At 43.3% G+C, this 17371-nt stretch overlaps 1 protein-coding gene across 8 annotated transcripts in view; it reads left to right on the plus strand.

The window, feature by feature from the left end:
* Tnrc6b (trinucleotide repeat containing 6B) overlaps nt 1–17371 on the plus strand; it is a 186314-nt gene that overhangs the window by 157913 nt on the left and 11030 nt on the right. For 5 of the 8 annotated variants that reach the window (XM_023718959.1, XM_023718963.1, XM_023718960.1 and 2 more), the window contains 5 exons: nt 5605–5736; nt 6038–6136; nt 6319–6517; nt 13812–13949; nt 16663–16839. In XM_023718959.1, the coding sequence (XP_023574727.1) occupies nt 5605–5736; nt 6038–6136; nt 6319–6517; nt 13812–13949; nt 16663–16839 (745 nt within the window). The remainder of the gene's footprint in view (nt 1–5604; nt 5737–6037; nt 6137–6318; nt 6518–13811; nt 13950–16662; nt 16840–17371) is intronic. The other 3 variants (XM_023718964.1, XM_023718966.1, XM_023718962.1) reach the window with 2 other exon arrangements.

The following is a 17371-nucleotide window of genomic DNA, read 5'->3' on the forward strand; positions in this document are numbered from 1 at the left end:
ACTAAACTACATAGTGAAGCCCCGTCTCCAAAAAAAAAAAAAAAAAGAAAAGATTTGTCAGAGGCGTGGAGATGTGGTTTGCTCAGTGGCTGAAACTCCCCTGGTTATCCAAGGCCCTGGAGTGGGGGAGCTTGTGGTTTTGTACTGTTGGCTTTTTCTTTCAGTGGCTGAAATATTCAGAAAGTAACATTTTGTAGCAGGCTGTTTTCCTGTTTTACGCCTGCAGTGTTAGTTCCCTGCCATATTGATTACAAGATCTTCAGTCTCTTGGGCCCAGCTGGGGTTGAAGTGCTTTTAAGCCAGAATAGCTAACTCCGTGTATCAGAATGTGCAGACCTGCACTTCACGCACTCTGCAGTCCTGGTTTGAACAGCTATTTGTCAGGAAAGCAGCAGCGCTTCTCCCCATCCTTTTGTAATTCTTTGAGGGAGAAGGGAGAATCTGCAGAAGGCAAAAGTTGAGCAAGACTGGGCACGAAGTCCCTCTCAGTGCAACTTCCATGGTTTCTGCAGTTGTTATGTTACGGAACCGTGAGGTGAGACCATGTGTTAGCACTCCTGTGCTTTTTTAGTCTTTCTGAGATGTCTTTAACAGTTGTTTCATTGTGCTGTTTTTGTACTTACAGAAATCGTACAGCAAGGGGCCAGGGAGATGGCTCAGTAGAATAAGTACTTCCTTGGCAAGCGCAAGGGCCTAAGTTCAATCCCCGGTTCCGCAAAAAAAAAAAAAAAAGGAAAGGAAAGAAATCATACAGTATATAGCCCCTACCCCCCTTTATTTTTTACTTCACTTTTCTAAGATTTACCCAAATTACTTTGGATATTTGTGGTTTTTATAGAACTACATTGTGGGATTATAATTACTTAGCTTTTCTGTTCTTGGATGTGTAGACTGTTTCTAGATGTTTACTATTAGGAGCAATATTGCTGTGAGTATCCATTTGTCTCCTAGGTTATATACTGCTGTGTGTTTTGTGTACATACTTTAAGTGGTTGTTTCTTTAAATGGTTGGAATGGTGGGAAGGGGCACAGAGTACTGGGCTTTCGGCAAGGAGTGGAGTCTGGCTCCTCACCTGGAGAGGAGGACTTGGTGGAGAGTTACTCGTTTGTTCAGTAGAGCTAGCAAAACAAAGCAGAAGGGAAATGAAAGCTCAGACAATGGCTATATATTTTGGATGCCAGCAGGTCGGAAAATAAAACAAGCAGAGAAGAGCGCTCATAAATCATAGAAGAAAACTTGGGAAAGGGATTTGGAAACAATGCTGATGAGGCAAAGTAGCACTGCCCAAGTGAAGGATAACACAGGCTACATACAGTACTATAATTTTTAAAAATTTAATAGTCACATTAGAAAGGTAAAGAGAAAGTAGTGTAATGAATTGTGATAATATATTCTTACATTCTCAGGCCTGGGGATGTAGGTCAGGAATACAGCCAGCAGCGTAGCATCGTGGAGGCCCTCAGTTTGATCCCAGTGGGCTCTCTCCCTATAAGAGAAAAGAGTGTTCTTTAGTAGTGTAGCCACAGTGTCATTTTCACCTTTAAGTCAGTGCTTAACACTATGATTGAAATTTTTATTTTCCTTTTTTTTTTTTTAATAGAAAGCTTTTGAAATCTGAAGTGTATACACACTTGGAGCACATCTCACTGTGCATTAGCTGTATTTCACATGCTCAATACAGTAAGATCCTAATTTAGGAATAGTTCCATTCTGGGAAAACGTCTGTAATTCAGATTCATTCATAATTCCACAAAGTGAGCCTTATGAGATACACCTGTGAGAGTTGGCAACTTGAATATGGTAAGCTGGGAACTTACTATAGCCACATGACACTGGCAGCTAACTTATTGGGCAGCATAGGCCTAGGGAATGAAAAGTTACTGTGTTAGTTTCATAGGGCCACCATAAGAAATTACACAAGTGGGCCAGTGAGACAGCTTAGCAGACTAAGCACCTGCTTAGGCAAGCGCAGGGACCAGAATTCAATCCCCAGTACCACATGCCACGCTGGTCCCACCCCCAGGCACACTGAGGAGGCAGCAGAGACTGGGCTTGGTGGCCCACACTTGCAATCCCAGCGCTGGGGAAGCTAAAAACAGGAGGATCACTGAATCTGAGCTGCATAGTGAGAACCTGTACTGAGTAAGTAAATAAATTCTAAAAATCAAATACAAAAGCAATAAAATATGACTTCGACTTTACAATTAACTGTGAGTATTATACAATTAATTTAAGCAAGGACTCCTTTCCTAGTCACCAAATTTCACCAAACCAAACTCTAAATGTTCTTTTTATCTGCATACTTGTTTTTGCAAGCCTGGGGGTATTTTATGTTCTAACTTCCAGCATATCTCTTATAGATGTTCATCCTTGCATGCCAGAAGTGTGAGAGAATAAAGTTTTACTTTCCTCAATGCTGGTAATTCATAAACCCAGGGCTTTTGCTGAGCTACACCTCAGCACTTTTTTATTTTGTCTGACAAAATGTTTAAGGCTAGGTTTGAACCTGGGATCCTCCTGCCTCAGCCTTCCGAAGTGCAGGGTATATACTACCACATCTGGCTGAATTTCTGTTGTTTTAAGGCACATAGCTTGTGTAATTTGTTTTTCTTTTTTTAAATGTATTTGGTACAGGGTCTTACTACGCAGCTTGGACTCATACTGATCCTCCTGTCTCAGCCTCCCCAGCACTGGGATTACAAGCGTGTGCCACACCCATTTTTGCTGACCAGCACATTGCAGGGGCCTGCACAGCATGCAATACCTGGGATTGAACCTGGGTCCTTGTGTTTGCCAGGCAGGCGCTTAGACCGTTGAGCTGTCTCCCCTGCCCCCGGGGTGGGTGGGTGTATATGTATGTATCTCAAAGCATTTGCTATGAGTAGTCATTGAAATTCTCAAGGTGAAATGACTGCTGCTGCAGCTACTTTCTTCAGTTTAGGTGTTGTTATTTCACTGAATGTGCCGCACACAATTCTTAGGCACCTTGTTTGCCCAGTTCTGGTGGTATTTCGCCTTTTCGCCTTTACACTCCAGTTATACATTCTGTGGCACTTGGCAGGGCAGCCACATTTGCCACATGTCAACTGAGGATGGCCTTAGAGCCAGAGTGGCAGCTCGTGTGTGTCTTGTTACAACACTTTCCATGTAGGCATGAATCTAACCTAGATTTTCAAAAAGATTGTGTGTCCTATGTCAGTTATCAATAAGCATAGTTTGCTGCCGGGTTTTAACTTAACTCAACTCATTTTCTTCATTGTTTGGTTAAAAGTATTGGATTATGAGAATGATATAGTTGTTACACCTATGCTTTAGCAGGCCATTGGATATGCTTTTTGTTTTGGAAAATACAAGTTAAATGCTGAACAGTAGTGTGGAAAATGCTAAGTAGTTGTATGATTGACTGTTTAAAGGCTGATACAGTTCAGGATAGAAGGGAGTTTTTAGTGACATGCTACCAGATTATCCTGAACTCTGCCAGAGGTCCACTTTCCCGTGGATGACCCAGTAAGGAAACACAACTTGGAACAAGTGGAATAATACCAGAGAGAAGAACTTGGTGTAGTGACTCTTAGGTTAAAATATAATAGAAGTTCATTTGTTTAATGAGTTTTTGGAGCATCTGCTGTGTGTCATCCACATAAAAATAAATAGAAGGTCCTGAAGCTGAGTCAAGAAATAAATTAATAAAGAATAAAACCAGCTGCGTGAGTTAAATATTAAATAATTGGGAAGGGGCTGGTGAGATGGCTCAGTGGTCTAAAGCACCTACTTAGAACAAGCTTAGCAAAAAAGCACAGGGACCACGGTTCAATCCCCCAGCACCACATGCCAGCCAGCCCTGCCCCCTGGTGGGCTGAGCTGGCCACACACACACACACACAAATAAATAAAAATTTTTTTTAATAAAAAAATAATAGTTGGGAAGAGCAAAACATTTTAAAACATTGTAGATTTTAATTGACATGGTGCTTAGTGTTTGAATTGAGTTAGGATATGATCATCCGAGAAACCGAGTCAACATTAACAGGTGCGCCTTTGAAGAGGATGGTTAGGATTGATCAAGTCTGCCTGGTGTGAAACTCCCCCTGGAAGATGGCTTGTGCTCTGGGCTCCTCACTGAGAAGCCAAGTGAGCTACAGGTGAAAAACATGGTCAAGTTTAGCCAAGATGAGAGGCAAGGGAACTGTAATGCTTATGTCTTTGGACGTTTGAAAAACCATATGGCACAACATGAACATTTACAGAGTACGTTTCTAAGTACGTGACAGCTGGACTCAAAATCATCTATCTACTGACTTTATTGTTCCTGTTCTGGATATAAAGCATATGAGGCTCAGAAAGGTTTAATAAGTCATATGTTCCTGAGGCCCACAGTTTAGAAATAAGAGCTGGAACACATGACCCGGCAAGCTACCTCTAGCAGTACACTCATTTAGGGTTTTGGCTTAGTTTAGGTTTTTTTGAGACATGATTATGGCCTTGACTCGTGGGCTCAAGTGATCTTCCCAGCAACCTCCTAAGGATCTGGGACTAAAGGCAGGCCCACCATGGCATGGCCAGTGCTGTACTCTTAACTGCTGCTTGCCCTGTGGGAAGCTATTAATGTTTATTATCCATGGCCCAAATGACCAGTGGGTTCCATGAATAAAAAGTGTAGAATTATTTTCAGCTTGCTTAAGACATCTTAGCTGAATGGTCTGAAGATGGGAAGGAGTCCCTCTCTGTAACCAGCGCTCCCAAGCAGCCCAGCCCAGTTCACTCCTAAAACCCAGGAAAAAGGAACCAACTGGGCTGTCTGACTTCCAGACTCTTTCCATAAGCTCTCTGTAACTCTGTATTTGGTATCATAAGTCATCAGTTAAAACTCTATGTGTCTTTCTTAGGAGTTAATATGTATATTGTGCTTATTTGTATAACAAAAATACTTTTTTAAAAATTTTATTTATTTAATTGTGTGTGTGTGTGTGTGTGGCCAGCTCAGCCCACCAGGGGGCGGGGCTGGCTGGCATGTGGTGCTGGGGGATTGAACCACGGTCCCTATGCTTTGCTAAGCTTGTTCTAAGTAGGTGCTTTAGACCACTGAGCCATCTCACCAGCCCCCAGAAATACTTTCTTGCAAGCATTTATATGTTCACTTTGTGCAGTTTGATATATTTTGTTTCATGGCACTTTCCAGTAGTAATTTTTCAATTAAACAAAAGCTCTGTTCTATTGCGGTCAGATGTTTTTTCTTGAAGATGATTTCCTATTGTAAAATTCATCATTTTTTATTGTAGAAAATTGGAAAAATCTGGGAAGAAAATTGAAAAGTATTTATGTTACTGCTCAGAGATAATCAGTGTTTAACACTTTGATGTTTTTCCTTCACCTATTTTTCAAATGGGCTGGGCGTGATGGCACAGCCTGTGATCTTAGCACTTGGGAGGCTGAGACAGAAGGATCACTGGGAGTTCAAGGCCAGCTTAGACTACATAGCAAGACCCTGTCTCAAAACATTTTTTTTTTTTTTAAGGGAAAAAAATGGTAGTTCTTGCTTAAGATTATTTTTCACAGAAGTTTTATTTTGGAATTCTGAGAATTTCCCTCCCCTTTTTGGCTAGGTTTCTGCCTCAATGCTCAAGCAGTTTCCCAACAGTGGCCTGAATCCAGGTCTTTTCAATGTGGGGCCCCAGTTATCTCCTCAACAGATTGCCATGCTGAGCCAGCTTCCACAGATTCCCCAGTTTCAGTTGGTAAGTAGCTCCCAAAATGTTATGTGCTCTTTTTTTTCCCATGTAGTTTTTGTTTCTTTTACGTATCTTAGTCCTTGATGTTTGAAGGACATTAGTTGAAATTTTTGTGCAAACTTGAATGTATGTAAGAGTTGAAATATCAGCTCAACTAGAGGTAAACATAACCAGGTGGCCAGAAACTCCGCAGTATTTCCCTTGTTGGTACTTTTAACTCAGTTATTTGCATTTGAGCCTGCGAATGCTTTCTGTGTCCAAGCAGCCCATCTTAGGAAGTGTTGGTCCCCTCTTACTTGCTTTGTAGGCATGTCAGCTTCTCCTGCAGCAGCAGCAGCAGCAGCAGCAGTTGCTCCAAAATCAAAGAAAGCTTTCGCAAGCAGTACGCCAGCAGCAAGAGCAGCAGGTATGCGGAGGGGAAAGGCTCCCCCAGCGCTCCCAGTGTGTGGATGTGGCATAGTGGGAGAACTCGAGTCTTAGCTCCACTTCTCATAACAAAAAGGGGTCCTGTGCAGCCTTCTCTAGTGAAGTTCAGGCTGTTGGCTGATTGTTTGTCCTCTTCTCCTGGGCCCCTCCTTGATCTGGCAGTTGGCTCGAATGGTGAGTGCTCTCCAGCAGCAGCAGCAGCAGCAGCAACAGCAGCAGCAGCAGCGACAGACAAGCATGAAGCACTCACCATCCCATCCTGTCGGGCCCAAGCCACATCTGGACAACATGGTACCCAACGCACTGAATGTGGGGCTCCCAGACCTCCAGGCCAAAGGGCCAATCCCTGGATATGGTTCTGGTATGTTGTTCGTAATCAAAATTACCATCTTAAAAACCTGCCTCTATTAACCTGTGGTAGGAGTTAGATCCACATTGCCCTACATTTTAACAGTAGCCATACAAGGCAGGTGAATCTTCTTATCCCTCTTTTACACAGGAAATTAAGTTATCTGAGGCTCTTTAGTTCCAGTGATTTTCCCACGTTTTCACTGTATAGTTAGTAAATAGCGGATATTGGCACCAAAGCAGCCTTCTGTTACTGTGTGTGTATGAAGGGTGGACTGACTGGAATGTTCCACTGTGATTTTTGGGGGAAACTAAGCCCTCTTAGCTACACTACCAACCACTTTTCTAGGTTTGTTCTGTTTTTGCTTATTTGGCTGGTTGATTGGATGGTTTGTATTTTGTTTTGTTTTGTGAAAGAAAGGGTGTTGCTGTATAGCTCACACTAGCCTTGAGCTCTCTGTGTAGCCCTGGCTGGACTAGAACTTGAGGAATCCTGCCTGTGTCTCCCAAGTGCCGGAATTACAGGGGTATGTCATTACACCTGGCCTTCAATAGAAAAATTTTAAAACCAGTTAAATGTTAGTACATGCTCTGAATGCTACACACAGCTGAGGTTATAACATATTAAAATATGCATAAGTTGAGGTATTTCACTTGGCTAATATTACCTGCTTTAAAAATGAGAAGCTGAAATCATTTAAGGCAGATTAATACAAATTTATCTGATTCTAGAATTTCATATGATTTAAATAGAATTAGCTCAATCTGTGCCTTTGACACTCATTAAGAATGTTTTTGGCAGGCAAATCTTACAAATAAGGAACATACTATGAGAAGAATCCCATCGATAAAGCAATAATGACTTCAAAATAAAATCTAAAAAGAACCACGTATCATAGCAGTTTCTTCACAAACTGACATTTAAGATTTATTTTGGTAGAGAAGTTATCGTTTTGTGCAGACTCAAAATGAGTTGAGGAGGCCTGAAAACCACACTCGCAGGCAAAAGTGGCTGCTTTCTGCCCTGACCCTGCCTGTATTCAAGAATGAACAGAGACCTCATGGTGAAGGGAGTATCCAGACCTCAGTTTCCTTCTACTAACTGTCCTCTTAAAAACAATTGCCTGTGAGCTGGGCATTGAGGCGCATGCCTGTAACCCCAGCATTTTGTGAGGCTAAGGCAGGAGGATTGTAAAGTTGAAACCAGCCTGGCAACTTAGCAGTTTAGTCCCTGTCTCAGAGTTTAAAAGAAGGGGTGGAAATGTAGCTCAGTGTTTAGACCCTGGATTCAACTCTAGTGCCAAACAGAAAGAGATCAGCCTACAAACTGACTTAAACTCAAGACTAGGCTCTTTGTGTTACAGGGGTGTAACACAGTGCTAGAACACTTAACTAAAATCATTAAGCACCAAAAACAAACAAAAATAGCCTTTCTTCCATCAGATGTAGAAGAGTAGGCTCCTCTTTCTCCTGTTGGCCCCTCTGGGTGGCCAGAGTGAGTACCAAGGCTGAGGGAGCCTCCCATAATGGCTCAGAAGGATGGTGACCGCAAGGTTCCGCCCCACCCCAGTCCCCTGCCCCATGACCACCCTCAGAGCTAGCTAGGGGTTGGATCCAAGGGCCTGCCGCCATCAAGCTGCTTTCCCAGACCTTTTTTATTTTGGGGACAAGGTTTTGCTAAGTGGTCCAGGTAGAACATGAACTTTCAACCTTCCTGCCTTAACTTCCCTCAGTGCTGGGAGCACAGGTGTGTGCCACCACACCCAGCTTCACCTTACCCTTCTTAATCAGATTTTCTCTTACGGACCATGCCTGACAGGAGAACATGGATACTTCAGTGCTTGTGAGTTCTAAACTTAGGCACACCATGTGATAAGCAGAGCAGCTTGCCCCTTTGTCAGTGTGCAGTAGGGCTGGGGTATAGCTCCGGGTAGAGAAACTAAGGTAGCATGGGTGGAGTACTGGGTTCAGTCCCCTGATCACACGTACAACCCACAGCGCAAGCATTCTCAAGGTTGATTGGTGAAAAAGCATCTTGAGTCAGAGGTGGCTTCTCCATATCTTCAAAAACATTCTTCTCAGGGGCTTGCCGGTTAGCTCTGTTGTGTAAGTGCCTGCCTGGGCAAACCCAGGGGCAAACTGCGGAACCATGGTTCAATCCCCAGCTCCACAGGCCACACCACACTGGCCATTAAGGCAGCCTGAGCCAGCCAAAAAAAACCAACATTCTTTTATACTCTCATCCCAAGGGCACATCACTAGGTGGGAAGAAAATATCTTTCCATAACTAAAGCAAGTAGTTTAATGATGCTGATGCCTAAACACATTGGTTGATGATGTGTCAGGAAAAGCCAGGGCCCCCTATGCTGGGCAACCACTCTACCACTAAGCACTCACCCTCAGCCCCCAAGACTCACTCACCTTTTCCCTTTCCTTTCCCTTTTCCCCTCTCCTTCCCTCCCCTCCTCTCTCCCTTTTTCTTTATTTTTTGAGACAGGGACACAGTATGTAGCTCTGAATGTCTTTGAACTCACTGTGTAACCCAGGCTGGTCTGACATTCATGGTGATCCTCCTGCCTCAGCCTCCTGGGTGCTTGGATTGAAGGTGTGTACCCCCGCACCCCAACTAAGACTTTTTCATTTTAGTCCCCCCCCTCCCGCCCCATGTTTAGGGCAGGGTCTTACAGGGTCTCACTACATGGATCAGATTCATAGTGATTCTCCTGTTTTTAGCTTCCCAAGTGCTGGTACTGCAGGTACATGCCACCATGCCCGTCTCAGTCGCCATCTCATTGCACCCTGAGAGCAGAGCCAGCAGGGAAGGCTGGGAATTGAACCCCAGCCACTGCACTCTGCCTAAGTAGGTGCTTTAGTCCCCTGAGCTATCAGGCCAGCCCTCATTTTAGTCTTGAGCCTATGGTTTATAATCTCCCTTAAAAGATACATTTTATAATTTAGTTATAATTTTCTTTAATTGACACTATCATGTTTGTCTGAGCTGAAAATAAATATGATAAGGCTACCTATTTTGAACAAGCTAAATCTGCATCTACAAACATTCTTCTCTAGGTGCAGTAACCCAAGCCACTTGGGAGGATGAGGCAGGAATATCAAGTTCAAGACACTGTCTGAGAAAATAAAAAAGGACTGGGGATGCAGCCCAGTGTGAAGCCCTGGATTCAATCCCCAGTAGCAAGGGAAAAAATTTACTAAAAATATATTTATATATAGGCATTAACTTTTTTTTCCAAAAACATTGTTAAAGATAAAATAAGTAATTCAGTTTTCTCAAATCTGAGCACATCAGATTCTACCAATGCACTACATATACTCTTAAAACAAAAGGGTTTTTTTTTTAATCTGTAATAACAAAAAATAGTTGAATTATAAATAGGGGAATAAGGGTCAGGGAGATAACTCAGTGGACTAAAGCACCTGCTTAGGCAAGTGCAGGGACCATGGCTCGATACCTGGCACCACATGCCGCTCCAGCCGCGCCCCCAGGGTGGGCTGAGCCCTCCAGAGTCCGGGTGTAGTGGTGCACGCCTGTAATCCCAGCACTGGGGAAGTTGAGAGCAGTAGGACCACCACAAGCTGCGCAGTGAGACCCTTCAGCAGTTCAAGAAGGTGTAGGAATGGGGCCGAATGATGGAGATGAATAGAAGAGGAATTAAAGTGTGCAGGAGAAGGCAAGAGAAGTGAGTCTGGCGAGCACAGATAAGGTAAGCAAAGGGCTGTACTTGCAAGAATGATAAGAAAAGTAAAAGGCATGCTCTGGCAAAATGAGTGCCAGGGAAGGCAAGGGGCCTGTCTTATCTCTGCTTGTACCTTAGCTGCTAACACAGGGCTAGCCCAGATTAGGCTGCCTATAAATATTCATTGAGCTGAATGAACTGGCTGGTTTGATTTGAATTGAAGTGCTCTGTATTTGGGAACTGGACAGTTACAGGGAAACCAGTTCAGTTTGGTTTTGATTAAATGGTAAGTACAATGAAGGTCACATTTTTCCGGGTACAAGCTGTAAAAGCTCATAAATAGCCAGAGGTCACCAGTGAACTGTCCCCTATTCTTTTTAATGTAGCTCTTAAATCACTGTGTTTCTGTGTTTCTTCCATCTAATCATCACACATGTTCCGTATCCTAGTGTCGCATGGTTACTGTATGACATCTAAGAAAGTCACTGTGTGAGTGCCTATTGCTTTTGTTTGTTAGGAATGGCTGATCACTGGGAGGCGTAGCTGGTCACTGTGATGCACATTGTATAAACCAGTGCCCAGTTGACAAGCCATTCTGCTTCTGTACTTCCTGCTTTTCACCACCAGACAGAAGGGCCTGATATTCTGGGAATGAACCCCGTCAGTGGCCCTCAACATGAAATAAATCTGCCTCCGTATCTTACATGTCATTTCAGTGTTTCTGTTTGGTGTTGCAGTAAACTCTTGGTTTGCAAGCACAATTCATCTCCAAAACATGTAATCAAAAGCACTTGTGTATCAAAGCAAATTTCTCCATAAAAAATATTGGACACTCAAAAGATTCATTCCATAATCCAAAAATATTCATATAAAAATGATTATAGTAGTATAACATAATGCAAAATGTAAAGAAAAATAAGTTAGCCTGTGTCTACCATTGAAAGCCTTCATGCTGATGTGAGGGAGATAAGAATTAGCAAACACCTTTAGTAAGTTTTAACTTGATAAGGTATGTCCCTCAGTACTTGTTGTGACAGCGTCTGGCATTCCCATGTGCACTCTGTTTCTTTTGGTGCTTTGAATTGAGAGTACAATTATTCTCACAAATAGAATGGAGTAGTGGGTAATGTGATACCTTCCTAGCCAGAATCTTCTCTTGCATCTTTCTAACTTCCAGGATATGCTGGCAGTCTTTGGCTTCCCTTGGATTATGGATCCATCTCTCCAGTCTCTGCCTCTTTGTCATATGGCATTGTCCTTTCTAAAGTAGAGAAAGTCACTGTGTACGTATGTGTCCCACCCAGTGCTGAAGCTGGAACCCAGGACCATGTGTGCCCTAAGCAAGCTCTACACCTCTGAGCTGCACCCAGCCCCTGATACACATCTCAACACTGTTTTTTTCCCTCATCATTTTGCGTTTATACATTGACCTTTCCAAGCCAGATCTATCTCCTATCCCCCTTTTTCCTCCCCATGGCCTTTTCTTCCTTACCGAACCCTGTTATCTGACTGTGGGGCCTCCTTGCTGTCAGGCACTTGGTCCCCAAGTTTCCAGTGAGACATTTGCCTGCTTTAGCTAAACTTCAGCTACATCTCCTCAACTTTTCCCTTTCTAAGATTTCTAATTCTTAGCTCATGTGTTATAAGAAAATTTTAGCAATTAAAATTAATTCACTGTGAGTTTTAAAGACATCCTAAGGTAACTTAGAAAGAACTAACATGTGAGGCAACACTTCCTTGTCTTCCTCCTAGCCTTCATTTTCACCTCTTCCCGAATCCTGGGTTATTTTCAAAAACTTTCAGATGGCCTGTAACCTAAGCATCTTGGCCTAGTTCTCTCAGATACAGAAATGTAATTTGTCCAGGGAGCAACCTGCTTAGTCTTTCAAGGCTTTTGTCAAACAAAGCCCACATTCCTTTCAGCCTCCTGTCTGTTCATCTCTTTTTCTTTCTACCACAAGACAAATGGGGGAGGGGTTCTTGTTTCTTGAGATAAGGTCTCATTATGTAGTTCAGGCTGGACTTGAAGTCACAATAATCCTCTTGCCTCAGCCTCCTTAGTGCTGGGATTGCAGGTGTGTGTCCCCGCACCCTGCTTAGAAATAGCAACATTTTCACAAAGGGACAAGATTTCCCCTTGATTCATTGTGTTTGTAACAATACCCCACACCACTAGGAGGATAAATGGAGCTTGGAGAAACCCTGTAGTAGGAAGGCAAAACGAGACCCCTTTATCCTGGCCTGGTTGAATCTGCACAGTATTTAGCCCTGTGGGTACTCGCAGCCTTTATATGGTGGCCCTCCTCACCTCTCTGGGATGCCTGCACTGTGCCACTGTCATGTGTTCCTCATTGCATGTTCTCATCTGTGGATATTTATTGCCTATTTTGTTTGTTTAAACCTTTAATTCCTTCTTCCTTCCCTCCCCCTTCCCTCCTCCTTCTTGCCCCTTTTCCTTTCTTTCTACTCTTCCTTTCTTCCCCCCCCCCTTTTTTTTTAAATGTATGTAGTACAGGGTCTCACTATGTAAATTGGACTGATAATGATCCTCTTGTTTTCAGCCTCCCAAGCACTGGGATTACAAGCTTGCGCCACCATACCCAGTCTCAGTCACCATCTCAGTGCACCCCAGGGACGGGGCTGGCACAGCACACCAGGGATTGAACCCTGGTCCCTGCGCTCTGCTTAAGCAGGCGCTTTAGTCTGCTGAGCTATCTGTAGAAAATGGGTGGTGGCGCCATGAGACACCATCCAGCCTTTCAAATGAATATGGTTCTCTTACTCTGTGCAGTGGAAAAATGGTATCCACCTCAACTCAAGAGCTTGACACATAGGGCTTTCTAGGGGCTTACGGCAGTGGGAACTCGAACCTTTTCTGGCTGCACCTCCAGCTTTGGGGGTCTTCTTCATCTAGTCTAACTTAGATCACTTTCTCAAATGCAACCTCCATCTGCTCCATTTTCACCTTGCTTTTCTTTTTAAACCACAACCCCCACCCCCACTTCTACATATGCATGCATAAATTTCATTCTATCCTGTGGGGAGAAAGGTTTCAACTCTTAGTGGAACATTTTTAAGACCATACATGACATGATTATTCATTTGTCCTCACCCTCTGCCACTCTTTGCCTCACTTTGGAGTCAGGTTTCTTGGAATTCCATTGAACTGAACACACTTGATTGTCATGTGTCAGAGCTTTACACTTGGTTTCCTAGGCCCTGACTCCCAGGCCCTCTGCAAAGCCTTTCCTCCCCAGGTACCCTGTTACACTGTTCTGCACACTAGTTTCACGTGAGTTATCTCCACCTAAGTCAGAGAAAAAGGCTAGCCCCTGTGGCCTTTCTGGCACACATTTCCTTAGCAGAAAAAGTAGATGCATGCAGGCCGTGAGATTGACTTAGTAGATGACAGTGACATGTGTCATTATACCCTAATATGGAGGCAACAATTTTTTTTTTTATGAGTAGGAGCAATAGTCAAGAGTTTTAAATCAAAGAGTTTTTTTCTATGTGGAGAGACGTTATGGCTTAACCTATTAGTGACAGACAAGGCGTTCATGGGCTCCTAAGGATGCTTGTTTACTGAGAGAAGTGTGTGGTTCTCTGTTTCAGGCTTCAGTTCTGGCAGCATGGACTATGGCATGGTTGGTGGGAAGGAGGCAGGGACCGAGTCTCGCTTCAAGCAGTGGACCTCCATGATGGAAGGACTGCCCTCTGTGGCCACACAGGACGCCAGCATGCACAAAAATGGTAAGAGCGGGCTGCGTTCGGCCAGCCTTGATGGAACGTGAAGCACAGGTCTTTTCTTTAATGAGTCTCTTGATACTTTTTTCTCTTGGTTTTATGCTTATCCATCAGAGAAATGTTAGCCTTGTGTGTATTTCAAATTACAAGGAATTTAAAGTGCTAATTCTAACTACAGGGAGCAAAATTTCCTACCTGCTGTGGAATTACAGTAGGAGCTGTGAATTTGGGCACCCATTAAAGTAAAGCCTTAATAAAATCTGAGAGGGCAGAATCAACTTAACTCCCCCACTTCCACCTCTAGTTCTGTTTTTGTTTTCCTAAAAACAAATAATGTGTATATCTTGCTACGTATTTGAACTATGCTAAATTCACCAGCTTTAGAACGTTTTCTGCCCTTTAAACTCCAAATGACAGGGCCGGCCAAATAGCTCAATGGATTAAAGCACCTGCAGACAGGCACAGGGGCCAGAGGTTCAATCCTTGGGCCTGCGGTGCCAGTCCCACCCCCAGGGCACACTGAGAGGGCAGTTGAGACTGAGCATGGTGGTGCACATGCCTGTAATCCCAGCTCTTGGGAGGCTGTAAACAGGCAGGTCACTACAAGTCCGATCTAGTAGCAAGACACTAAACACCCTGTAGACCCTTAAAATAAAAAATAAATAAATAACGATTAATAGGTCAACATACACAGGTTTTGAACTTTTTTTACAAGACTTTCTTGTTCTTTGTGAGTTATAGAGTCTTGCAGGGCAACATTTGAGGCTTTGGCTTTGGCTTTGGCTATGAATGTGGGTCTGCCCCTCCTCGCTATAATTATCTGTAAGGGTTTCTGCATTTCCCTGCAAAACAGATTTAAAGGTCTCCAAACCTGCCTTCAGCCTTCATTCCAGTATCTGTTCCAGGTGGAAGTCCCCAGTGCCATGAGTACCAGGTCTAAGTGCCTGTCCCTGCTGCCCACTCTGGCATGCTCAGCCCTGCTGTACTCAGCCCCGCTGAGGCATTCAGTCAGCCGGCAGCCTTTCGGGTTCCCTTTATTATCAGCCTCTTCAAGAGCACCCCAGGGAGTAGGGAAGGAGCCACATAGATGGAGCTCTGGGCCTGCCATCCCTAAACGTGATCATTTGATTTCCTGGCACAAAGCCAACAATGATGTACTGAAATTATAAAATCTATTTTTGGACTGAATACCACTATAGCCAGTGTTCATACTTCTGGATACTTTTCACTGCTTCTTTAGGCTAATGATTCACCAGATTCCCTTGTCTCCACAGACAGGAAAGGTATCTGATAATACATGCACAACAGTGTATGAAAGGCTGTCTCTCAAAGGTGTACTTGCCTATCTAGAGTTTATAGGGCCGGCCAGACAGTTCAGCGGACTAAAGTAAAGCACCTGCTTAGGCAGAACACAGTGCCTAGGGTTCGATCCCTGGCCTGACATGCCAGCCCCACCCCTGGGGTGCGCTGAGATGGCAGTTGAGACTGGGCATGGTGGCGCATGCCTGTAATCCCAGAGTTTGAGAGGCTGAAAACAGGAGAATCACTACAAATCCAATCTATGTGAAAAGACTCTGTAGACCCTGTACTAAATTAATTAACAAATAAATAAATAAATAAATAGAGTTTATAGGTATTTTCCCATTTCCTTGGAGATCCCCGAGGTAACTGAGCTTTTCATTTTCCACTGTTTCACTGTAATGTGCTTCAGAGCCATATATCTGTCCACATAATTCTGTTAGCCCATGGTAGAGACGGTTTTTTAGTATTCCTGTTTAGGCCAATCCAGATTATTTTATTCAACATTTACACAGATACATTATTCTAAAAATAATTTACCTGTTCATAAGAAGCATCCTAAGACTATATACTAAATGAGTAGCACAAAATACAATACAAAAGATTCATTTGGGAAGTAAATAGAATGGTGTCTGACAGACACCTAAAATTTATTTCAAGTAAAGCCCTTGTTTTTTCTTGTTAGTTAAGTGGATCTTAAGCTATTTGCTTTTTTTTCCTGCTCTACAATATGTAAAATGCGTGAAAAGGGGACACCGGCAAAGCCACTGGAATGCTCTTGGGAATGCGGTGACAAAGGATTTGCTGTTCTCTGTGTGTGAGGCCATGAATCTTAGAACTGCAGAGTTCTTTGCTGGTCTTGTGTTGGCAGAGACTCTGGATGGGAATTCTGTCTCATTGCCTTGGAATTTAAAGCAATTGCAGATGCCTTTTTCTGCAGTGGCCTCTCTGCACACTGCCGCTTCCAGCTAACGTAGGCCCGCCCAGCCAGCACTTAAGAACTGGGGGCAGTTAACCATCAGTAGAAAGGTCTTTTCAAACTCTCCACTGTGCTGCAATTTGTGCAGTGTTGTTTGCGTTCCTCATTCTTGAGTGATTAGCATAGAAACCACAGGGATAATGGCATGATTAGTAGTTGGAAACATTTCATTGATTTTATAAATCATGGGATTTTGAGACTGAAAAGGACATTTGAGAATGAGAATAGTCCTTTAGGCCTTGAGTGAGGAGAGGCTCAGAGAAATGAGATGAATTGTTATGTTTGTGCTGCTTACTAATTATAGGCGAGTCCTCCATGTAACCACTTCATCCCATATTCGTTCTATTCTGTAAGTTTTATACTGTATTTGAATTCCTCTAGAAAAAAGATAGAGAACTTCTGTTTGCCAGAGCTCTGAATTTATTGCTTCTCTTTTCTCAGGCGCTATAGTGGCCCCTGGTAAGACTCGAGGAGGGTCACCATACAACCAGTTTGATATCATCCCTGGTGACACACTGGGCGGTCATACGGGTCCTGCTGGTGATAGCTGGTTACCTGCCAAATCTCCACCAACAAATAAAATCGGAAGTAAATCCAGCAATGCCAGTTGGCCTCCAGGTATTGTTCAGGAAATGGTTTTGCTAAGATAGCATTTGTTTTTTTAATTGTGATTTCAGGTTCTGAATACTTCGCTTTGGCATTTGCTTTCTTTTTATTTTTAATTATTATATGAAAAACAAGGTATGTGCTGTAAGACAGGTACCGTGGGAAGATAGGAAATCTCCATCAGGCAGGGAGCCTGGGGCTGAAGGACCTTATAGCTAAGACCTGGCACCCTTCCTATGATAGGAGGATCTTTCCAAGTGTATTTTGAGTTGATTAGTTTACTTACTGGACAGGTATTTCCTGTCAGATTTCAGGTATGTGGCAGTGAGTGAAATGAGATCTTTAATATTCCTTCTGTTTCTCTGTATCTGTCTCACGCGATAATCTGGTTTTTGTTTTGCTTTGTGTTTTGGGGTTTTTTTGTTTTTTTGTTTTTGTTTTTGTTTTTATGAGCAGAATATATTTATTGAGGGAAAGAAAGCTCCTGTCCGAGAGAGGGACAGAAGGGGGGCCCGAGCAGGTTGTTCCCCTGGTAATCTGTTTT

This window comes from Octodon degus, unplaced genomic scaffold (genome assembly GCF_000260255.1).
Source record: "Octodon degus isolate 3935 unplaced genomic scaffold, OctDeg1.0 scaffold00064, whole genome shotgun sequence".
NCBI lineage: Eukaryota > Metazoa > Chordata > Mammalia > Rodentia > Octodontidae > Octodon > Octodon degus.